The sequence below is a fragment of the Protopterus annectens genome, chromosome 2.part0 (genome assembly GCF_019279795.1).
Source record: "Protopterus annectens isolate FY-2018-M chromosome 2.part0, PAN1.0, whole genome shotgun sequence".
In the NCBI taxonomy this organism is placed as follows: Eukaryota; Metazoa; Chordata; order Ceratodontiformes; family Protopteridae; genus Protopterus; species Protopterus annectens.
The window spans coordinates 1941596581-1941622824 of record NC_056728.1 but is presented as its reverse complement, the minus strand read 5'-3'; the positions used below and the strand labels follow the sequence as shown (position 1 = coordinate 1941622824).

Genomic DNA, 26244 nt, shown 5'->3' with positions numbered 1-26244 from the left:
TGTGTTAAGTTGTCTTGTAATTTTGTGAGTCAGTTGTACTCTGAGGTACTTGGTTAAGTCATTGCATTTGTCTTTCTTTTCAGACTACTTACAGCTGCATTCATCAAAGCTGGATAATAATGTGAAATGACAATTAAATCCTGAGTGTCCTTTACTGCATCACTTCAAACATAAGCAGATCTACACAAAACATTAACAAATGGATACTGTCATCTGGTGATACACCTGTAAATATCTTTTTAACTTCATTTTCCTATGTCAGTTGCCATCCTTCAACATTTTGACAGATAACAAATCTCACATGTTCTTATCAGACTTCCCTTATTCTATATGTGTACATCTGCATACAAAATATGCATAAGCACATATATAATAAGTCTTCAATACAAAGAACTACAGGGTCAAGTATCAATTTGGTTAACAGAACAAACAAATAAATAAGTGCATAGATAATTGATAATCTATATTGTTGCTCTGTTGTACAGAGTTTCTCAGATATGCTCCATCTATCTGCATGGGTTCACAGAATTTGAGGCCAGATGTTTATAGCATTCAGTGGTCAGTGCATCAACATGGTCCTATACAATAAATGTGGTGCCATTGATCACTGAGCATTAAATAAATGCTACTGATCTGGTTCAAAGATTATCAAAATTATTACAAGAATTATTTTGCAACATCTCCCAGGAAACATTAATTGTATGATTTCTGTCTTCGTAAATTTGCAACATTTTTTTTTGCTTTTACGTTATCACAAAACACACACCAGAAGCAAGAATTTTAATTAAATATTTATTTTGAATTTTGTATTTGCCTTTAAGGTAAATGAAACTGCACAGCCTATTTTACAATATTTTATATAATTACATATATATAATTCTGTGTGTATTTATATATGTATATCTTTTTTGTATTTTGCCAAACGTATACTGTTCATGTTTACAGGCCACTTTAATACTACATGTGCAATAGGGTCAAAATTGAAAAAAACAGCTAGATAGTACATTTACATGATTGGTAAAATTACAGATTCTGTATTGTAAAAACATTTATCTTTTTAACAATTTGCCTACATTAATCAAAAAAGGTACAGCATATTTAATAATTTTACAAATTCTTCATAAAAAATATATCTCTGTACAAAAATTCTTTTGCACCTACATACTTCAAGTCAGCAGCATGTAGTGAAATGATCAAACATGTCAATGTAATGAAATGAGTTTGACTTGGTTTAAATGTGAAGGATTCCTTTTCATTTCTTCTTTTGTACAGCTTTCTTTGTTTACAAAATATTTTACAGAAGACATTATTGCAGCTAGCCTGGGGAAAGGCAAAATATGTGATACAAGCAGCAGCTTAAAACAGCTCTAAAGCACATAACCTGTTTCATAGCCCGTGTTTTCCATTCGCATATTTTATATACTTCTGAATAGAACTACCATAGATTCCTTTAATGCCAAATACTCTGTTACAAACAGCTGCACAAAATTATGTTACTTTTTTCCAAAAGACTAGTTAATAATAAGCAAATCAGATGTTCGTATGTTGTGTGCACAGTGATATCATACAGAAAACAGGTATGACACTGACTCATCTTTTTATGTACTTGTAAGGACACAAGGGTGATCAAAAGAAACTGCATTCCTGGTGCAATACCAGATTTTTGAAGAAATGCCAAACAAAACATGTTTTTCTGAAGTGGGCTTCAATATGCAAGCTAAAATCAAGTGAGTGGATGTTTATTTTTGGCAAGAATATTTTTTCTTGTTCTCAGTAGTTTATTTTCTCATTGGATAATTGGGTAATTAAATATAAAATATACTAAAGTAAAATCAAACTAAAATATCTCAGCATCAAAAATGACAAAAACATTTTCAAGTACATTAAGAGTAGGTTTACATACAACATGGTGTCAATCTTTGAGGCAGGCAACTAGACAATCACCTACACAGCATATATCCTTTTATTATACAATACTTAGGGAAGCCTCCAGGTATTAAGGCATTTACCAGAAAAAAAATGAATTAAAGACAACAGCTTCATAAAATAGCAGATCTAGTGCATATTGCATCATTCTGCCAAATGTAGCTATCTAGAGTTATACTTACAATGCAGAATGTTGTAAGTGGTCAGCAACCTTTCATAAAATGGATTTATCCCATTTTAAGAGAAATGTAATTAAAAGAACATACATTGCTTTCTCTCCTGAAATGTCACTGTCTACAGCTGCATTTTGCTAAAGCTATATTCAAATTCACATTGGCCATTTTGAAAGTGATTCACCTCATAAGCCACTCTATGAAGAGTATTTGTCCATCTTGAAAAGAAATTAACCAATTTAATAGGACTTGCACTATAACTAAAGTGCCATAGCAGCTACAAAAGGTTAAGTGTGATTTATTATCTTTCTAGTCTCAGAATATGACTAACTCTGAAATGACCATATACTAACAATTTGTTAAAGATAGTCTATGGGTTCTCATACAACGGATTCTGAAACACATTTTAAAATCTTTTTCACTTCACTGCCACAGTGATAGTGTAAGCATATTTGATTTTATGACTGCTTTAATAGATTAAATATTAAGATAACTGTAATTAGTATTGTATATATATATATATATATATATATATATATATATATATATATAAAATACACATACACAAAGTGGACAGGTGAAACACTAAACCAACAGAACCAGGGTTTCAGACAAACTAGTTAGAGCACAAAGAAAAAATGCTTAATACAAGGAAAGCTTACAATAATTGATGATAAAATAAAACCCTTTATTGTTTGTGCATTGATAAGTTTTCCCTCTCTTAAACCCACTGAATAAAATAACACCGATGTATGACAAAACATCATATGGTAGGAGTGAATTAAATGTGTCGTGGCACTTTTCTTCACAGCATTTGTAGCTAAATAACTGTTTCAGATGCATCAAATGTTGCATAGGATGATAGTATAAATGTAAGAAATGGAAGATGTAGTAGTTTGCTGGATGGCAAATTAATTATATTACAATATTCTTAGTTATTGAAATATATTTTATTTAAATAAGGGCTATGCAAGTGTCTGAAGTATAACAAATGAAATATGTACTGCACAATTAGAAAACATGTTTTAGGATGTGCATCAAGGTTATACTCTCCAAAATGAACTTCTCCCACAGTACAAGAGTTTTCATTTATAACACAAGACAGTTCTGACTTATTTATGTACTTATTTACTGATCTGCTTATTTGTTTTCTCACATTAGTAATGTTTTGATATAGTCCAGTCATGTACTGAGGGTTGTTTTATCATTTTTAGTTTTATAGTTAAATTATTTTTAGTTAGTTTACTATTAGGATAGATCATTAGGATTAGTTCTATTTCATCTGTAGTAGAATTTTGTGACTGGCTATTTGAGACAAGTGTTTTACTTTTTATTCTTTTATTTTGAAATTTTCTGTAATAAAGAATTAAGTTTTTAAGGGATCATTTTGGTTGGGAGTTTTATTTTGGGGACAGTTTATGTGTGTATTTGAGGATTGCAGTGTATGAAGATATTTATCTGAGTTACTAGATGCAATGTTTCAAATGACTTTTTTTATTTATTTTTATTTTAGCTAAGTGTAGAGTTCACTTTATGGACCTGGGCTAAGCTATTTTGGGTGCCTGTTTTACTGTTTTTGTTTGCATGAAATGTGTAATCCTTTACTTTAGTTTTCAGTGTGAAACGTTAATGTTTTTAACAGAACTGATGGTATACCAAGGCAATAAAGCAAGGCTCTGATGATGAATCAAGGGTGCAGATAATATCTACACATTGTACTAGATACATGTTTTTATAATGCTCTTTACTTGGGCTCTGCCATTAGCAGAAATAATTATCACTGAAACATGCTTAAAACAAGAAAAGCATTTAGATGGGTTCTGTGAAAGAGTAATACAACAGCTTTATAACATTTATCCTAAGCAAAGTGTTTTAGGGGACTTATTTATATAAACTACTTCCAAGGATACACTAATGTGTTAGAAATAAACTGATTTCCAATGAGTTCAGCCTTCATAAGTTCAGCTTACAATAAATTGTGTGTTTGTGTGTGTGTGTGTGTGTATGTGTGTTTTTGTGTGTCTGTATGTCTGTGTGCATGTGTGTCTGTGTGTGTGTGTGTGTTTGTGTGTCTGTATGTCTGTGTGCGTGTGTGTGTGTGTGTGTGTGTGTGTGTGTTTTTGCATGTCTGTATGTCTGTGTGTGTGTGTGTGTGTGTGTGTGTGTGTGTGTGTGTGTGTGTGTGTGTGTGTGTGTGTGTATGTGAGAGAGAGAGAGACAGGGAAAGAGAGAGAGATTACCCTTCTAAAGATGAGAAACTTTATGTACTGTTACCTAAATGATAGCAGCAGTCACAGGGAAGGCTGTACATTTCACTCACACTAAAACTGAATGGCCTGCCATCAAATTATAATGATAGATTGTGGCCAATTATCTGATAAAATAAATATTCAGTTCTTCATAAAACCATGTTTTACACCATCACCATAGAATAAATCCATCAAAACCCCCTTCAGGCACCATCTTTCCTTGTAAGAAACATTTATTAGTTGCTGTCTCCCAGTGAAATAAGTTATTGCCACCAACTTATCAAATCCGTATTACTGTATTAAAATCTTAAGATTTATAAAGCAGCCATAATTAAGACATAAGTAAGTCGAGAACCTTTGTCCTGTTTACATAATGGCATAAACTGCACAAAACTGTCTGCTGCTTATTCTTGGTTCACAATTACCGTATTTCACATGGATGAGATTTTATAAATAAAGCCACCTTTAAGGCAGAAATGACTTCAAATTAGCAAAGTTTCTATGAAATGATGGTCAGTGCATGTTGGGTTTGCCATTTTTAGGTGTATTGTATCAGCCCACTGCATAGACAAGTGTTGAGTGGTCTCATCCTAAGTAAAATTCTATTTTAATACCTTTTCTTTTTTCAACAAATGGCATTTGTTAATGTTTTCTTTGGCAAAATGTATTCAATGAAGATTTTGTGCAATTAAATGAATTAACTTACTTTCAGACAACTGACTTACATCTATGTAATATACCACAGTTAAAATAAAACCGGTACATCTTCCTAAGGCCAAATAACCAAATCAGTCAAGAGAATCCTAAATCATTTTATACATTTTAAGTTATATGAATCATACTGCTAATTTAATAACATTGACACTTTTTGTCTGTAGAAAATCACTCTGTATTTTGTAATTTTGTCATATTTATGATGTTCACTACCATTTCTAAAACCATGAATGTTTATTGTTTGGATTTAGAACACAGGTTTTATGAAACAGAGAAGTCATAATAAAGAAGTGTGTCCTATTTACTTATCTGTCCTATACAGCGTTTAACAAAATAGCATCTAATCTGCTTCAAGATGAGACTGATATACCCCTAATATCATAAATGTAAAAAAACAAATTTGGATTGTGTGCAGTGTTGTAATTAATGTTATCACAACTACTGCCAAGTTTAGTCTACATACATCTATTGAATAGGAATATGATACAATTACAAGCAATATAAGCCATAATATGACTAAAATTCAGTTTCATGTGATTTTTGTCATTTAAATTGTCATCATCCCCCTTTTCTCTCATTTTTACATGGGGTTATAGTGTCACGTCAGCATTAGTCAGTGTGAACAAATCACCTAGAGCCAATGTTAGTATCTAATTTTAAATATTAACTTTATCATAAATGAGGTCTCATTAATATGAATAATTATTTTGGGTAATTATTATTATTTATTAGCAGGCAAGGGGTTCAACAACAGATTCCACAGCTGCCTGATATTTCAGGGGGGATATAGAAATAAAATATATTGTACGTGAAGCTTACATGTTGTTCCAGACTATAAATATGCAATTATAATCTGAGTAAAAGGAAATACTGATTCATTTGAGTAAAAAGGAAACTAATCATTCTGGTATACATAATTCACTTATGTAGGACATACATAATAATACTTCAAAGCATTTTGATAATTAGGCCACTAAACCTATTTGCCAGTTTTGAAATGGAATTATGCATTATGTTTATGTGCTTAGAGGGACACACAACATGTTGCCTTCTTTCAAGTTATGGATATAATACAGTGGCAAAACAGTTCAGAGGAATACAAATGTGACATTTAAATAACATCTGGAACATATGAATGCATGTGTTCAGATTTCACCAACAGATGTTTCTGACTTGCTTCTAGAATTTGTTAGATTCCCAGTTGTAGTTTGACAGTTATTAGGATTTTATGCATTTGTATGACTCTTACAGGTAGTTCTTGAAAACAAAAAAAAAATGGCACCAATACCAATAAGGAAAGAAGATTAAAAGCACCTTTTTAAATGCAGTCTGTGGTATTTGTGAAGAAAAAATATATATAGCATGATGTAGGCAGATAGTATTAATTCCACTTTAGCAAACTTTGCAGATTAATGCAGTAGTGTTATGGATAATGCTGCTGGCCAGAGTATTTCATTAGCAGCATATAACAGCATGCTATATCAAGCAGATGAATGCTTCAAAGGGGATTTCTGTCGTGATGATTGTTACCATACTCCAGGTAAATGTGTTTGCTATATTATACTTCAAATATAACAGTGCAGTGAAGTATGCTGCCAATAATAGGAAACAAAAAAATGATAATAATAATAATTCTAAACACTCTGGATCTGAAATGAAGTGAGAACGAATATGGGAATGAATGACTATGTACACAAATTTTGTATATACACCCTGTAAGGTACATATTTTCATAAACCAGAACAATACTCATCCAATATACATTAGTGCAAAATGTTTGTGCAGTACATTTTCTGATAATTTTATTAAATTCAAAAAACTTTCAAACTGCCATATGTATGAATAATTTATTCTATATAGCAGGCAGCTGCAGATGTGATAGATTTAGTGGTACCTTTTGCATGAAAGAAGGAAAAGAATGCATAAAGAATATAAAATTGAATCCCTTAAGGAAGCTTGTATTTCTTTTTATCCTTCAAAATCATGACAAAGTATACTGCAGATTAATACCCCCTCCATGTACTGAAGGAACCTATGTAGATAACCAAAACTCTGTAATGGTAAGCACCCAGCAACATACTTTATAAGGAACGTTGAGACATATGATGTGGGACTTTGTAGGAGCCAGTACGTCTTCTGTAAATGATTTCTGCCTCTGTGTAGGTGCTGCTGGAACCTTCTAATCTTCCTTTTGTAGCTTTATATGAGGAACATTTTGGTATGATCTCAGACAACAGTCTGATCTTTACTGAATTTCTAGTCGCAGCCATCCACACAGAAGATGTTAAGAGATTTACTGCAGTGAATCCAAGAGTGGAAGGAAGGATGTTATATGGCACAAAAGGAGTTAGTGCTTGTCATTCAGAGGTATGGCTATGGATCAGTCTCAGCTGTGATTGAAGGCTATACTACTGTGCAGACAGTGTTTAGAGTTGTGTCAAACCTCACAGCTTTAGCCTCTGTGGGTTTTAAGTTTGTATCATACATTGGATTTTCAAATGAAGCTTGTCCATTTGCATTTTCATGGCCTGCATAACCATTATATTGTACCTTGGGTCTTGTTCTGAAAAAAAAAAAAAAAAGACTGAAAACAGTGAAGGTGGTACAAATGTATATATAAGGCCTTATTAAATATGCAGTCACAGAAATGTTCAAGTCAAAGCTGTGCAGTCAGTTCGTAACAAATAGTGCATGTTATACTTTATTCTCATCCTCACACAATTATTATGAATGTTACCAGATTTAAATGTTATATGCTGACTAATTAGAGGTGACATTTTTATAAAATCTATGTTTTACAAACACCTGGATAACTTATTGCTTGAACACTAAAATAAGGGAACGTGGGTAGAGGAAGTTGTACAGTACGAGATGACAATGTACACCATTCTGTAAACACTTTTGCAGTTAGTATAAAGCTCATATGATTATGAAGTTGGCATTAGGTTATGTTTGAATGATGGTGTTGTCAGCCTACTGCTTCTGAAACAGTTCAATCAAAATTAAATGGGTGAAATACAAAGGTAAGATTGCTTTAGATAGTGCTGTGCAGTACAAAAGCATAGTCTCACTGTATCTCAAAAGTTTAACAGGCACTCCTATAGAACTTGCATAAATTATTTTTAGGAATATTTGTAAAGCACAACTATACAATGAAAGGTATTTTTTTATTAAAAAAAACATGCAGAGTGATTGGACAGACAGAATTGGGCATATCTCATACAAAAAAGTCCAGCCACTCAATAAGGCTTCAATGGCTGGGTCTGTCATACTGCTAGTAAGCATATGTCTCAACAATGTGGACATTTTTCAGAACATCCCTGATTTTCACCATATTTTTGTTTTGTGCCTTTAGAATTTTTAATTTGCTGGTAATGCATTGAGGATTACAGTTAGTCTATAATGCCAGATATTAACATTTTATACTTCCTGTTCATTGTAAAATGCATGTTGATACAAAACCTATTGAACTATTGATCTTTTTAAGTGAATTAGAGCAATATTTACAAATTGCCCCTGGTTTTGTCCATTGGTCCTTCATTATCTTTGGCTTTGTACTGAATTGTATAGCAAAGAATTTGAGAGGGATGTCAGTAACCTAAAATGTGATGCAGAGATAAGACTCAAAGAAGTTGCTCTCTCCTCTTTGCTTCTCTCATACCTCACAGGTATACTGTGCAAGCTTAAGGACTTATGTCCCATACCTATGCACAGTACACCAATACAGAGCAGGGGAGGCAGAAGAAGGCTAAATGCTGTCATACAATGACATTTAAAAAAGGTAAGCAATCTCTTTCTTCAGTAATGTCATTGTATAATAGCAATGATAATCTCATGTGTCTGGACATTGCAGGATTTACTTGTGACTGGCTTTATTTAATCACTTTGGTTTTGGCTTCTTGCGATACCCACACCCACTCATGAATTTTTGCTAAAGCAGACCACGGGAGTATGATAGCATGCATTCTTTCTGTTACAGTATATAAAGGGGAGTATCATCTTCTTAACTATGATCATCAATCACAGCATAGTACAACAAAAGTATTTCAAGATAAATGGAGATTGAAGCCCTCTACTAAACAGAATAACAGAAAAGTAAATACTGTGCACCTGCATCCAGGTATACCATACTTTTGCCAAAATGATCTAGGGTATATGATCTTTAATAATGACTGAACTTTTATATTTTCAAGTTGCTATATACTATGATTATTTCCCACTTTCAGCAAAAGCATGTTTGCATGACTTAAGCTATATATTTTAAATGCTTTATATGTATAGTTTAGCAGTATATCCATGCAGTAAAAACCACAAAAAGCCTGGAAATAACCAGAGAGTGAAGCCATGAAGGTTTAAACAGTCGGAATGCAGTTTTCATTCTACATTAACAATACATTACAGCTTTGTAACTAAAAAAAAAAAAATACCTGCAACACCATTCAAGAAGTTATTTCTATAAGAAATAAATAGTACATAAATTTCAAAGCCCTATCTTTAAAATTCAGAAATGCACTGAATCTAGACACTGATCCTTACACTAAATATCATTCTAGTAAAAATCCCTTTAGTCATGTTATCATAAAATCCATGCCAGACCTATTGCAATATAGGCAGTAACACAAATATGATATTAGACTAAGGTGATCTGGCAGCACCTCACTTATTTCAGACAGTTCAGCAACATGAGCATACAGGAATGATTTTGTGGCATCTCCCCTTATTGTGCAATGATTGCTTTCCCTGGTGAAAAGAATTTTCAATGACAAATACATATTTCCTGTTCAGAATTGTAGGATTTTATCATGACATATAGAGGACCTTGTCTTCAAAATATGGAAAATAAAATGTAACACTTAAAATGAAATTACTTGCTATTTTAGCTTCCTTTCCAACTGGATGTTACTTGGCATCTTTGTAGCAAAACATAGCAGCATTCTTACAAAATAATCAGATCTATAACATTTCACAGTTTTAAGATAAATTTGCAAAATAACATCAAGACTTGCTTTTATTAAAAGTCACAATTGTGTTTTAGAAGAAAATTCAAGTATTGGATTAAACTGCTGTTTTGCAATTAAAATGGGATTTTTTATTCTGTCACTGATGGTTAAGGCCACACGCTTGAAATGTACTTTATGCTGTGGTACCAAGTCTGTTATTCTCAACTTCCTTTTGTAAGGTATGGTTCTGTTAATCTGTTTATTTGTTTATTTATTGAGTCTAAACCACTCTTGACCATCAGACCTACTTGAAACAGCCCATTCTTTACAGTAGAGCAAGGGCTTGTCATAGTGTGTCTTCTCCCATAAGATGAGGGTAGAGCTACTGCGAGTGTGAACATACTTAGGCAGACCATGTTTTATCTGTAGCTCTAACCCTCTCCCCCAACATGAAGACATACGTTGCAGGCTGGATGGGAGGCGAAAACTATTCTGAGCGTGTGCCCAATTCCATGCCATTACACAGTGGCGGCTGGTGACTTAAAATCAAAATGGGGCTGCAGGAGATAGCTGAATGGGTGGGGTCAATGGGAAGGGGTGCGGCCAACTAGAAAGGGGAGGAGCTATGCTCAAAACCACAAAAACTAACTAAATACACTGCCCTGGGTGCCAAACCGTCATTATGAGAGTCCAATCAAGACGAAATGAAGTGCAGAAGAATAAAAATATTTCAATGCATTGGCTGCATGACAGCTTACTTAATATCTAGATGGAAACAAAAAGGTTGTGAGGCATGAAAAAATAAATTACTTTTTAAATACATTAATGGAATGCCAGTCAAAATCAAGTATAAGAAAAACAAGCAACACTCAACTCAAACCACTTCTTGCACTGCAGTTCTAATTATAATTTATATTCAGCTTTATTAAAGTACCAAGTAACATGCTGAAAGTAGAAATCTCTCATGCCCCCACTTGTAAAAATGTTTCTTATCCAAAAAAAGACCTGCTGCATGACAACTATCTACTTGTTTCATGGGGAAAACATGATCAAAGTAAAAAATGAAAAGCAAACAAGAAATAAGCTCAAGATACATTGCTTAAAAGGATTACTGTACAGGTTATGGACCACACGATTGGCATTCTGTTTAATTTATGGGTAAAGCCTGCAGAGATGACTGGAAGTCTCCAAGTGCAATGAGCTTCTTAAAATAATGTAATCCTGTCCTTTATTACAAATACTATCATATGCATTTCAATACCCGAGGCCTATACATTATCTAAAGTATTCTCTACATGGCAACAACAAAAAGGCTTTCAATGTTGGCAATTCTTTAACAGTATGCTTATTAAAGCTTACTTGCATCTTACGATCTCAGCCAAGTTTACCTGATGATGGTCATTAAAGTATTGCTACTTAAATACAGAGCAACAGGCACTTTGAGTAATAAGCATAAATCAACAGTACAAAAAATATGACAGAAACCAGGCCACTCTGCAAAAATCAAGGACATATGAAAAGCCACCCTAGTACTTGTGTCTACCTTGGATTGGGGGGGGGGGTACTCTGCACATTTACACTGCATAACTACTCCTTGCCTTGCTTCGACACATCCAGATTCACTACATGGGGGAGTGGGGTGCAACAAGTATGTCACAATTTGAAATGTCTCTGGCTGACTGTGATGGCCCTGACACATTTGTCATAACTCTCAACCTCAGAGCAAGAAATCTGGACAAAGCCATACAAAGAAGTGAGACAAAGGCCCAAAAATAAGGATAATTTTTTTTTAAATATTGCTCTTATAAACTTAGAAAGATAATAGAATAGGTCTTGCATTAGTATGAATTTTCTGAATGGTATGAAATCTGAAACTCAAATGTCTGTCATTATTTTCTAACTTCAGTCTTTAATGATTTGTCACTAATTTGCCAAAAAACACAATTTTATGAAAAATGAACCAAAAATGTGATGTAAAAATATAAAATAGCCACACAATACAGCTGGGAACCTGTCAAAGAAGGGACACTTTAATATTAGCACTGTTAACTTGAGTAGCTGACAAAATAAAATAATCTACATGCATTTCTGAAATAAAAGTAATCTATAACTCTGATTATTACAGTTATTTCTTAATTGTAAACCCTCCATGTTTTCTTCCAAAATTGCTATTTTGCGGAGGGATTATTAGGGGAAGAGCAACATTTTGAGCCAAAATCAGGGACAGTTGAGAGGTTTGGCTATGCCTAATTCTATAAAGCAATTTATTTGCATGTACCTCTCAACCTGTTAATGCAATAAATCTGGACAAGGCCAAATATATTGGGGGAACATATAAACAGTACTAAAAATTGCTCTTGTATAAACTGAGACAGTTGATAGAACAGCAGGTCTTACTTTAGCATGCATTTTTCTGAAGGTTATGAAGTCTGAAACTCAGCGTGTCATTATTTAGTGACTTAGTTCCTGAATTATTTTGCCAGAAAACCACAAATTTTATGAGGAACAAACCAAAAATAAGAAGCAAAAATCTATTCATTCTTTGAAAATCTGGACAGTTGGGAGGTATAGTTCAGCTGGGGCTGTCTTTAAGTTTGCCACCCTTCCCCCTCACAAAATCATGAAGCCTCCCTATGCAGCCATTCCAATGATCCATTACTTGGCTATTTCACCCCATTTACCATAAACACTAATGTGCATACTGATTTACTTCTATGATGATTTGGACTTCATTTGAAAGTTTTATTTTGCATTTTACAGCACAAACACTAAGACATCTGCTAAACAAACTTAGCATTAAAACTTTTCTGCCCTTGAAACTCACAATCATTGAAACAGCATTGAAACCCACATTCAAAGAAAATACATTTTACCAGTGGCAGATAAAGATTAATTCTGGGCTGTTTTCAAATCATAGGCCCCTTGCATATGAAACATACATGTGCTCTTTGATACACCTTCCTATTGTTTTGAACATTTTTCCAGTAAACAATGAAACAAAATGCATGCACCAATATTGACAAAACTGCCCAGTTCAGAACATTTCCATCATAAGTCTACTCAAACTTCTACAGTCCACCATTATCAGTAAATATGCGCAATTCTACAGTCTACCATTATCAGTAAATATGCACAATCTCTGAAGCAAAAAAAGTCATCTAAGTAATTCCACATTAAATAAATCTGTAATTAATGAAGAGGTCGCTGCTAGCAAACACCTTTATATTTCATGGTTTCATCGAAAAATAAAGCGTCTGATGCCCCTGAGGAATAAATTGCCTATATTACATTAAAAATGATAAGCTAGTAATATTGCAATAGTAAATGGATGGCAAACTGATAACAGGCTCATAGTTAGTATCTTAACTTTTTCAGTACGGCAGCATTCACCCCTTGTGGGAGTAGAACCAACAACTTTCTTCATCAAAAGAGAGTACACAACCTGTTGTGCTATTACCAATGCAAGCTGACTTAGCATAAGCAGCACTAAACTTCTCTTCCCCTGCAGCTCTCAGCTCCTTGTAAAATCTACTCAATACTCAACTGCATCTCAACTTCGCAGCACAAGAAATCTGGAAAAAGCCAAATTTATGGGAGGGGGGGTCAAAAGGCCAAAAACCAGGGACACATTAAACATTGCTTGTATAATCTTGGAAAGTTGCTAGAATAAAATGCTGTGTTACCACCATACATGTTACTGCCAAGGTCCCTGTGCAAAACAGTCAGAGCAACATACCACTACACCAAATTGGCTGCTTTGTGAAAGAGAGGAAGACTGAAACTTAAATGGCTATCATTTAATGAATTCAGTTCTCACCATAGCAGTCAACCTCTTAGCACAAAACACCTGGACAAACCCAGTAATAAGGGAATACAGCCCTCAAACATATTCAGTGAATTCAGTTCTTGCCATAGCTGTCAACCTTAGCACAAAAAAACTGGACAAAGCCAATAATGGGGTAATACAGTCCCAAAAATAAGGACAAATTTCAAACATTCATCTTACAAAATTGCTAAAATAAAAGGTTGTGTAAAAGGTTGTGTTACTATGCATTTTCTGAAGAATATGAAGTCTGAAATTCAATGTCAATTTTACTTCTGACGGAACAAAAACAATTTTCAGCAGAGGCCCAGGGAGAAATACTGCAGACACATGTCTTTGTAAAATGGCAGGACACCAGAGCAAATCCACACAAACACAGGGATGAGATGCAGACTCCATACAGAAGGAACCCCAGCCAAGAATCAAACCAGAAAGCCTATAGCTGTGAGGCAACAATGCTACCACTGCACCATCAAATATGCAAGGAATTAAATATTCAGAAACCTGAAGTCTGAAATTCAAATGCCTGTCAATTTTATTTAACATTTGTTAATCAGGACAATCTGACTTGGAACAAAAAAACAATTTTCAGCAGAGGCCCAGGAAGAAATAATGCAGACATGTTGTTGTAACATGGGAGGACACAAAAGCAAACCCATACAAACACAGGGAGAAGATGCAGACCCCATACAGAAGGCACCCCAGCCAAGAATCAAATCTGAAAACTTGCAGCTGTGAGGCAACAATGCTACCACTGCACCATCAAATATCAAGCATTGCAGTATTTAGAAACCACAGATATTATGAGGAACAGATCAGATCACATATGAGGCAAAACTCTGCATTTTTTTTTACAAATGGTGGTGGGTAGGGAATTCAGGTCCTTAACACCTGCATACAAGGTACAGGGTTCAAGCCTGAGTATCTCCACCCACCACCATTTGCTCTCTCTTGCCTCCAGTATATAGTAAATGGGGCATTACACACACACACACACACACACACACACGACCGAACAGCAAGCCATAGACTGACTGATTTAAGTAAGCCCAGCGAACCTACCTGACTGACCAGCAAGCCACAGACTGACTGATCCAAGTAAGCCCAGCGACCGGACTGATCCGTGAGACCAAGCCCAGTGACTACCCGAACAGCAAGCAAGCCACAGACTGATTCAAGCGACCGAACAAACAGACCGATCCACGAAGCCTTTGATCCAGCGACTGAACAGCAAGCAAGCCCACAATCCAAACACCTACTCGAAAACGTCCCGCGAGAGCAGCTCAGTCCTCCTCATTGGTCCTGACTGCGGCTGAAGCAGTCCGGAGCTCCTCTGTTCTGTGCGGTCGTCACTGCACAGATTCCTGGTACCTCACAGCAATGATTGCTGGGTACCTTTGTTACCTCTGGGTCCTTATCAGGACTGCTGGTAAAGGCAGTCTTTGTTTTTATGTTTTACAGATTTTTTTTTTTTGTTATTTTCTAGGTGGGAGGGCTGCAATCCGGCAGTCCAATAGGACGAGCCACCCCTGCCATTACAGAAGGCACTCCTGCTCATCTGTCTCCCACCCCCAGACTAATGTTCCTTCTGAGCTCCATACTTTACCAGGGCTTGATGAAGAGCCACCACATATAGTCCTACCCCTCCAGGATCAGCACTTCAATTCTCCCTGCCTCCACTGCCAAGCGACCATGCAATTAATCGCACACTGGTCACCTGAGGTCATAGTCAGGACTTTTTTCCTGTATGACACCAGTAAGGTAATATTGTGAACTATTATTTTATGAGCAAATCATTCCTGAAGAAGTAATGTTATATCATATCTGCAAAACAGCACTTGTGCCTTGTGGAACCTACTTGTTTGACAAATGACTACTACAAAAATAAACCCACAAGCAAGGAAACAAACTTTTAAAGAAGTATTTGATAAAATAATAATGAATGCAACCACCCTGGATGTTTTACATTTTGTTTCAAAGGAGTACAGTTTGAGTTGTATTGCTGGTGAATGAACATTAAGTCATATTAAGCATGGTAAGGATTTTGTTTTTATGGTTTACAAAACAGGGATCACCTACAGCAATCCATCCCCGAATGCTGAGCTTTTATTGTAGGATTAGTCTGTCACAAAATATTTCTGTTTCATCAATATAACTGCATTCAGCTAACATACTATGTAAACTAAATCTATTATTACAAACAGTTACAGAAATAAACTATAGAAATTGTTATAATGTATTTTGTTCAGAAATTATGTGAATGGCCAGTTAAAATGGACTGCCATTCCATATATCTCCATTTTGCTCATGCAATAATGATTTTCAAGATATTTTACTGTAATTTCAAAGCTAGTTGTTTTCTTTTTCATTGCTGATAAATACTGCCAAAGATATAATTATAGGGAAAGAAATTTTGTTCTACTTGAAATTAACACATGTAACAGTATTTTTAAAACCCTGGATTAGATTGAACAATTTTGAATAATAATTTTAAGTTATCAGTTGCAATTCTATCCAAGAGAATGTCACCTACTTTGGAAAATATCATTCAAAATATATATTCTCAGTGTGGATTCTTTCCAGGTAAGGACACCTGGGGCAATAAAAATAGCTCTATATGTAGCAGAAACAAACATATAATTTATTAACCCTAATCCTGGATGATGACAGATCTTCTACAAAGTAGGTCAATCTTTTGCTTTTCTCAGTTCTTCCTGATAAGTCTGAGGGTTGCCGAGGCATAAGAAGTTGGAAATATTAGTGTCTGCTGGAAAAGTAAACATGACTTGTTTCACATTCCAGACTATTAATATTATAGGTTTAAATCACCCAGTAAAAGTAAAACAATTCTACATTGCTTACATCAGCAAAGTTTAATACAGTTAACATTGTAGGAAGTATCTTATGGGGCAAAACAAAAAAAGGCTTAGTTTAAGGTAAGCTGTAGAGGTGGTAGAAAAGCCCAGAGGATTCATCTCAAGGGTTTTCAATTCTTCTTAGAGGAAGGAGCTAAATGTAATTTCATTTCAGGCTTAAATCCTACCTTAAAACACATTGGCTATGCACCTGTCTTAACCCAGACTAACAACTCTTGTCTTCTCACAAAATTTCTAAATCTTATGTCTGCATAATCTACCTGCATACTGGAATCCAGAAGCTGAACCTGTCTTTCAACTAATTTGGACTATCTCTTATATCTTAATATCTCTCTTTGTCACTCTAGTATCTTATGTTAACACACCTCTTTCTAGCATGTTCTTGTACTGTACTTATTTACTTATTTCTTACCCAACTATTTTATTTCTATATGTTCTTTTCTGCATAAATAGCTAAATTGTATATAGTACTTCTGTTCCTTAAACTGTGAATTTATTTACTGTTTTTTATTTGATTAATGTCATACACTGTTTTGTACTATCAAGGAGCTTTTCTCCCCGGGCCTCTGCTGAAAATGGATATGTGTCCAGCTGGACTAGCCCGGTCAACAAATGTAAAATAAAATAAATAAATAAATAAATAAATGTAAAAGCTTCTGCAAGATGTGCCATAGAAAATTGCTACTTATTTGAGTCTTCGAGGCCAGTTTAGCCAATGTCATCTCTGACAAATCCAACTTAATGCAATATAGCATTCATTCAACATCTCCATCCAGCACTCCACCAGAACTTACAGAATATCTGGCTTCACGGCTGACCACATGACCATAGAAATTCTTGTGATATGTTTTCTTGGATCCCCCTACATAATGCCAACATTCCAGAATGCCGACAACCATATGGCCGACACCATATGATCGACATTCGGAATGCCGACATTGTAAGAAGTCCACAAAAAAGGAAAATAAAATTTCCTTTAAACTTTAAGGCTATGCCCCCCTGCACCCCCCCTCCCATACCTTTAATATACCAACTCCGAGATCGCACTACAGTGCAGGAATGGAAATCTTTCCATTCCACACTATAGTGAGATGCCAGTAACGCATTGTAGGCATTCCGAATGACGATCATATGGTGTTGGCCATATGGTTGTTGGCATTCTGGAATGTCGGCAAACTGAAAGGGACCCGTTTTCTTATGTAGTCTTTCTTAAGTATGTCAGCTATGACTGTACAGAAATCTAATAACAACTATCAGCCAGAGTTAAGACCTGGGAGTCTATTTCTTCTAATAATAATCCCTTTAGGTACCTTTATTGTTTCCCATGTGGGTAATAAAATATTTTTCAAAGTGTCTAGTCCTGTAATGATAGCCAATCACCCAGGCTCCCACATCAGGCCAGCCTATTCTTTCATCTGTTCTGGGCATTTACCAGTGAGGATGTGATTGAGCTGAAGGCATCATACAGGTAGCTGTGAAAGTGATTTTACCTTCCTCTGGTATTCTGGCGATGCTAGTTTATGTTTTTGGCCCAAATTCCATTTGCACAACAGCAAACTGGCCTAACCAGGTCCACCATCTGCTCTCCCCCAGTACAGATAAGACGGCAAACATCACTCCCTTCCATCTATCCTTATCCATCTGTTCCAGCCCCTGAACCCCTATTCAATCGCAGGTCATTTGGATCACAGTCAGGGCTTTATCAATTTGCACTAGAGAGCATGGCACCATGTGAGTAATAAAATGTCCCAGTAGGCTTCCACTTTTGGCAAATGTTTGATGTGTTACTGTAAACCAGCACCCAGTTCATCATCTCTGTGTTGCACAACTATCTTAAGTCAACTGTATCATCTGCTGTGGAAACAGGTCAAACTGACTGGTCATCAGCAGGAGAATTTTGTGTCAGTCATTGCATCCTTGTTTTTCTGATAAGTCTAGCTCCAGAGCTGATGGGAAACAGAGAAATGAGTTTGAATCTAAGCATCTAGTACTTTTCTATCCATTTCATTACATCAGGCTCTACTCCCATGAAATAGCTGCCAGGGTCTAGAGTGCCAAAGCCTCTGTCCCTCTTGCCTGTCATCTGACTGCCCCATTCTTCATCTTTCAGTTTATCAATTCACATGATGTTCCAACACAGTCATTCAGGCATAGCCAGGTCTTACAAAAGCTTGGCTCTACTGCTAGGTGCCAAAAGTCTAAGTATAATCCTGCTAAATTTATTCCAAACTGTCATAAAGACCTTCCTGTGGATTTGTTGTTACCCGACTTCTCACACAAGATTTTATCAATAATGGCCCTATCAGAAGTGCAAGGCTCCACACAACAGTTTCAGGATGGGCACCTAACTTACAATAACACTTGTGCTAGACTCCGTTCTACAAACACTTGACCCAGAATAGTCCTAGTGTTACAAAGGAGATTCTGTTCAAATAAAGTTCCAGATATATGCTGAATTCTATAATGCAATCATATTTGTTTATATTTTTACCAGTCTATAATAGCTTCCTATACTGGAACACTAACATTAGGCATTGAATCTAGAACAGTACAATATCCAGATGGAAAGTCTATTCAAAGTTCCAGATAGTCTTCTGTATCTGCTGTGCAATCTCCTGAAGTTGTATTGTTATGTATAAATCTAACAATAGTGTTCAAATGCAAGGAATGTAAAATTGTTGGGAACAGTATGGTGCCAGAGATCCCTGTATACACATAAAACAAGGGAAAAACAAAAGTGTGCATCTACCTCTTTACAGCAGTCTCCCATTATGAGCTTAAAATCTTAACTACTGATCTTGTGCGACCATGTATGTAGAAACAGGGAGCCACCATCTCTTGATCTTGATACTTGTGAAAATCAATCCAAAGTCAGCTTGCTAAAAACTACCACTGACCTGGAAGGCACCCAATATTGTGTCAATGAAAACATCCAAGAGGTCTCTAATGTAAGTAAACACATTCTGGCCAATGTTACTAGGTCTGGAGGCTATATCAGAAAAAATAACATAATAAAAAAACAATGCATCCTAACAAGCTGCTGGATACTGTACAAGGTATCCTAAACAATATGATGGCATCTGCTTTATGGTAGGTTTAGAGAAAAAGATACCTGATAAGTGGAGATGCTGAACATCTGAAAAAGCATTGCCCAGTCCCATGGTACAAGACATATCAGTTATCAGCAATGCCCACTCCTGCCCATCCTTACTAATATGCTAACCCTATCCTTAACCTTGCCACTGCTCTTAACTCTAGACATAAACCGTACCTTAGCAAAACCTTTTCTGTAACATTACTACTGCTCAGACAATGTGTACCGCAATTTACTGGTAAGGTTTGCTGAACTGATCACAGATTGTTTTCATTTTGCAACTGGTTGCTTATTCAATATTATGACTCATTTGATAAGTACATTTTTAAAATGACAGCATCACTGTCTTTTGATGCTTGTGAAGTTCATTACATCAACATATGTATACACACACACACACACACACACACACACACACACACACACACACACACACATATATATATATATATCTGTGTGTGTGTGTGTGTGTGTATATTTCTATGTAGATATGTAAGTTGATCTAAAAAGATTGACACGAAACAGTGCAATTCCAGAACATAATCCCAGAATATGCAAACTAAATTACAGCATCCCCCACATTGCCTGCTACTTGTAGACCAACTCTGTGATCACACAATACTGCAAAAAAGGCACATTCCTCAACCGTGGCATTATGACAATGCTACACCACTGTCGAGCAGGAAAGGTGTTGACAAATCAAGTATTCTCTCAGTTTGAGTTGGCATATATGTATATGTATATCTATGTATGTATGTATGTATATATATATATATATATATATATATATATATATATATATATATATATATACACAGTGGCTATAAAAAGTGCACACACCCCTGTTAAAATGCCAGGTTTTTGTGATATAAAAAATAAAACAATGAGACTACAATAAATCATTTCAAAAGTTTTCACACCTTTAATGTGACCTATATCCTGTACAATTCAATTGAAAAACAGTAAAAAACGTAGTGGGCAACACAAACTCCAAATGACAAAAACAGCAGCAGTGGGTTCAAATGCAAAAGCCGACTTACAGTATAAACAGTATACAAATCGCTTTTGTCTCTGGTGAATCAAAGACTTTTTCAAGGAAATTAGAAAACTGTTACAGAGCTCAATTTAAACAAACAGATCCACCCCCAATTAACATTGAACTAGCAGAATAAAACCATATAATGAATACTAATAAAGTTCATAAATATTCAACAGTCACAGTACAATACAACCACAGAACCCCTGTCATGTTATAAACACACTAAAATGTAGAGCAAATAACACACCATTCCCCAAAAATCTTGCCTATACATTTTTGACATGTATTTCTATAACTTTGCATTTTATATGTACATATGTATATCTTTATTAATAGCATTTTTACCTATACTATTTTGACAAGGGCATGCTTTTTGCGGATTGGTGTGTTATTTGCTGTACATTTTAGTGTGTTTTTAACATGACATGGCTTCTGTGGTTGAATTGTACTGTGACTGTTGAATATTCATGACTTTATGAATATTCATCATATGGTTTTATTCATAGGTTCATAGGTTCATAGGTAGGTACTAGGCTATTGGCCCTAGGGCCTATGTAAGCCTAGCCAAAAAATGTACCCTGGCTTTCGCCACCCAAGAAAATTATTTTCCTGTGCCCCTGTCGAGCAGAGCCACAGAAGTGATCCCTGGGGTGAATTTCCCATTTCCCATCCAATCATCAAGATTTTTTTTGAAGAGTGCTAATGAGGAGCTCTGTTTGACATAGATAGGTAGTCAGTTCCAGAGTACGGGAAGTCTCTGGGACAGGAATCTATCTCTCCAGCATGTTCTGTTTACTGTGGTGACAAGGTTTAGGTCCCTACAGCGTGTAGCTCGGAGGGATTGGGATTTCTTTAAGTGGAGCATGTCCAACAGCTCTGGGTTTGACATAGCTTTGTATGTTAGGCAGAGATCACCCCTGAGTAGGCGATATGCGATGGAGTAAAGTTGTACTTTTTTGAGACGGTCCGCGTAGGGCATCTGTTTGAGGCCAGTAGCCCTCTTTGTGAGGTATTTCTGTGGTCTTTCCAGTTGTTGTAGATGTCTTGTGAGGTACATACCAAAAGGGGCATTGTACTCTATAATGGGTCTAATGAGTGATGAGCAGGGGGGAACAATGACCTCTTTTTTTCTGGATGAGAATCCTTTTGTGATGAGATGAGCCACATAGAAGGATTTTCTGACCACTGTGGCGATGTGATTATCAAAGGAGAGACTACTGTCCACCTGTGTCCCAAGGTCTCTTATCACATTTTCGGCATTAAGTAGACTACCAGCTATGTGGTAGTTCATGGGTACAGAGTTTTTACCAAAGGGGATGACAATACACTTTTTGGCATTGAGCTTCAGGTCATGGCTTTGACACCAGGTATCTGTCTCAGTGAGGCCCTTTTGTAGTTTGTCCACATCCTTAGGAGTTTCAATTATGGCTCCTAGTTTGCAGTCATCTGCAAACTTTGTTAGCCAAAGATCTTCTGTGTTAGCCTGCACTTCAGAGAAGTAGATACCAAACAGGAGAGGACCCAGGACTGAACCCTGTGGTACTCCACTTGTCACTGGTCTGAAGTCGGATTTGGAATCTGCTACTTTCACAGTGTGGGTTCTGTCCGTGAGCGAGTTGGCAACCCATCTTGTGACATAGGGATTTATACCTAGTTTAGTGAGCTTATCTATAATTCCAGAGTGGGGGATGGTGTCAAAAGCCTTGGCAAGCTCTAGATATGCTGTGTGAACAATTTTACCCACATCTATGGCTTTGGTGACTGCTTCAAACATGTCAATCAGGATTAGGAGACATGATCTGCCTTTTACAAATCCAAACTCGGTAGGGTCCAGAGTTTGTAGATTACCAGTGTCTTTGTTTATGAGTTCCATGATGATATGTTCCATGGCCTTGCAGACCAGGCTTGTCAGGCTAATGGGGCAGTAGTTCCCGGGGTCTGTCGTGGCTCCCCCTTTGTGAAGTGGGATAACCTTTGTGGTGCGCCATTCAGTGGGTACAAAGCCTGAAGTGAGGCTATGATTGAACATGTACTTAGGTACGGTGCCAGTTCATTCTGTAGTTTGTGTAGAACGCAGCCTGGGATACTGTCAGGTCCCAGGGATGCTGTGTTCTTGGCTTTGGAGAGTGTGTTTTTTACCTGTGGAGCCGTGATTATAGGAACTTTGCATTCTTCTGGTATAGAGATGGGCCCTCTAGGGGGTGAAAGGGAGGTAAAGTTAGCACTGAACCTATCTGCTAGGATTTTGGCAATATCAGTTGGTTCTGTATATTTAGTGCCATTGTGCTGTAACTCAGAGCAGATCTGAGTGTTCCCGTTGAGATTCTTGACATAGCTATAGAATGCTTTGTGGTTGTCTTTAGAGTCAGTGGCAATTTTGTTTTCGTAACTAGCTTTGGAGGATTTTATGAGGGATCTCAGCTTCTTACTGAGGTTGACCAGGGAGTTCCTCCAGTCATGGGATTTTACTCTTTTTTGCAACAATTTCTTTCTTCTGTTGTAGAGTTTGTTTATTTTTTTGAAGGATAACATCTTGGTTCTATTAGGGATAGCATGATCCATGCACTCATGTAAGTGCTTATAAAGTGCATTTGTGTAGGATTCAGCAGTCATACCTCTATTGTCCATCTGCATGGGTGTCGTGAAGTTTGCCACTTCTGTCTTAAGAAGTGTGATGTTGGCTTTGGAGAAGTTTTTTACGATGGTTTCCCTAACTGGGGGTGGGGGTGGGATGTGGATGTCTAGGCTGATTAGCTTGTGGTCGGATCTGACCAATGAGGAATTGACCTCTGGTGTGGAACACCGGTTTCCCATGTTGGTAATGACCAGGTCTAGGATATTGCTGCCCCTGGTGGGGGTGTGAATAAGTTGATCCAAGGCATTGGAATTTATGAATTCTAGAAAACATTGAGCAAAAGAGTTGGTACATGAGTAGTTTTCCCAGTTAATGGTGGGGTAGTTGAAATCACCCATTATTAGGGTGTTGGGTTGCACCCTAATACTTTCCAGTCCATAAAGAAATGAGGAGTAGGGATTCTGGGGCATGGTGTGGGGTCTGTAGCAAGCTACAATTTGGATTGCGGTCTTGCCCAGAGTTAGTTGCACTTGGATAATCTCGGATGCATTATGCTGTGCAACTAGCCTGGAGGTGTGGATATCCTTAATGAATATGGACACGCCTCTGCCTTTAGTGCTTTGTTCTGGGTTAGGTGGCTGAAAGGTGTGGTATGAATTGCAGCCTGGTAATGCAGGGGTGCTCTCTGGAGCTTTGAACGAGGTCTATGTCACTGCACAGATGTCAATGTTCTCCATTTTAAGGAGTGCCTCGAGTGAGTGCATTTTGAGGTTTAGACTTCTAGCATTGAGTAGCATTACCCTCAGATTTTGCTTGCTTGTACCTGTTACGGTGGTGACTTTGTCATTTGAACCTTGCATAAAAAAGGCACTATAGGGGTGGCAAGAGCCTTAGCCAGTATCCGTAATCCTAAGGGTGACAGGTGTAGGCCATCTCTGGCAAAGCATCATGGTCTGTCAATCATGTCGTCCCAGGCAGACAAATACTAAATCCCCTTAGAATGACACCAGAAGCTTAGCCAGCTGTTGAAGTCAATCATTTTATCCTTGTACTGTGGTATCATTCTGGGTGATGGCAGGATGCTACTCAGGGTTAGGGTTATACTTGTCTGGGATACAAGATCGGAGAGCTCCTCCATGTCTCTTTTCATGGAGTCCTGGGAGGTACGTCTCGGGTCATTCAGACCAACATGGACAATGACAGTGTCATATTTGTACTTATTGTGGAGTGACCTGAGTGCATGCATTATGTGGCAGATCCTGGCATCTGACAGGCAGCTGACAGTAACTTTCTCCTTGTTTAGTCTAGTGAGTGGAACATCAGTGTGCCTGACTATAGAGTCACCTATGACTAGAGTGCTGGGTATGTTGTTATGCCTTATGGGCTGTGGTTGAGTGGCACACTAAGTTTGTGGGCTATGTGTCATTTGGGTTGTGTTGGGGGGTGGAGTTTGCTTGCGTTTATGGTTTGGATGTCCCTGATGCTTGGGCAGGTTTTTATTGAGAGCCTCCGTGAATGTAGGTGTGTGTTTTGTGTTTCTATGTGTGTGTTTTGGTGGTGTAGGTTTTGAGGGACTATGTGATGAGTGTGGTGTGGTGCAAGTGTTTGGTTTCTATTGGTTCAATGTTGATTGGGGGTTGATCTGTTTGTTTAAATTGAGCTCAGTAACAGTTTTCTAATTTCCTTGAAAAAGTCTGATTCACCGCGACAAAAGCGCTTGGAATACTGCTTATATCTTTTGGATTTTTATGTGACTACAACTTTCATTTGTTTTATTGAATACATTTCTGGATAAACTGTGAATCAGCTTTTGTACCTGAACTCACTGCTTCTGTTTTTGTCAATTGAAAAACAAAGAAATCTGTTAGGGGGAAAATTAAAAAAAATAAATAAAAAACATACAATATGCTGGTTGCATAAGTGTGCACATTAGTACTCTGTTGTGTGTGCACACCCTTACACTAATACTTTGTTGAAGTACCTTTTGATTTAATTACAGCATTCAGTCTTCTTGGGTAGGAGTCTGTCAGCATGGCACATCTTGACTTGGCAATATTTGCCCACTCTTCCTTGTAAAAACATTCCAAATCTGTCAGATTGCAAGGGCATCTCTTGTGCACAGCCCTCTTCAGGTCACCCCACAGATTTTCTATTGGATTTAGGTCAGGGCTCTGGTTGGGCCATTCCAAAACTTTAATTTTCTTCTGGTGAAGTCATTCTTTTGTTGATCTGGATGTATGCTTGGGGTCATTGTCATGTTCAAAGGTGAAATTCCTCTTCATCTTCAGATTTCTAGGAGACGCCTGAAGGTTTTTGACCAAAAGGGACTGGTATATGGAACTGTTCACAAACCCCTCCACCTTGACTAAAGCCCCATTTCCAGTTGTAGAAAAGCAACCCTAAAGCATGATACTGCCACCACCATGCTTCACCATGGGGATGGTGCTCTTTTGGTGATGCAAAGTATTGTTTTTGCGCCAAACGTACCTTTTGGAATTGTAGCCAAAAAGTTCAACCTTGGTTTCATCAGACCATAACACATATTCCCACATGTTTTTGGGAGACTCTATGCATTGTTTTGCAAATTTTTGCTGGACCTGGATGTTTTTCTTTGTAAGAAAAGGCTTCGGTCTTGCAACCTTACCCCATAGTCCAGACATATGGAGAATACGGAAGATTGTTGTCACATGTAGTACACAACCAGTGCTTGCCAGAAATTCATGCAGCTCCTTCAGTGTTACTGTAGGTCTCTTGGCAGCCTCCCTGAACAGTTTTTGTCTTGTCTTTTCATCAATTTTGGAGGGACATCCAGTTCTTTGCAACGTCACTATTGTC

At 36.9% G+C, this 26244-nt stretch overlaps 1 protein-coding gene across 1 annotated transcript in view; it reads right to left on the bottom strand.

The window, feature by feature from the left end:
• Window positions 1–4279: 4279 nt before the first annotated feature.
• Window positions 4280–26244, bottom strand: part of LOC122792903 (CUB and sushi domain-containing protein 1-like) — a 4548980-nt gene continuing 4527015 nt past the window's right edge. The window contains exon 59 of the mRNA XM_044060461.1: window positions 4280–7625. Coding sequence (XP_043916396.1) covers window positions 7466–7625 — 160 coding nt within the window. The 3' untranslated portion in view covers window positions 4280–7465. The remainder of the gene's footprint in view (window positions 7626–26244) is intronic.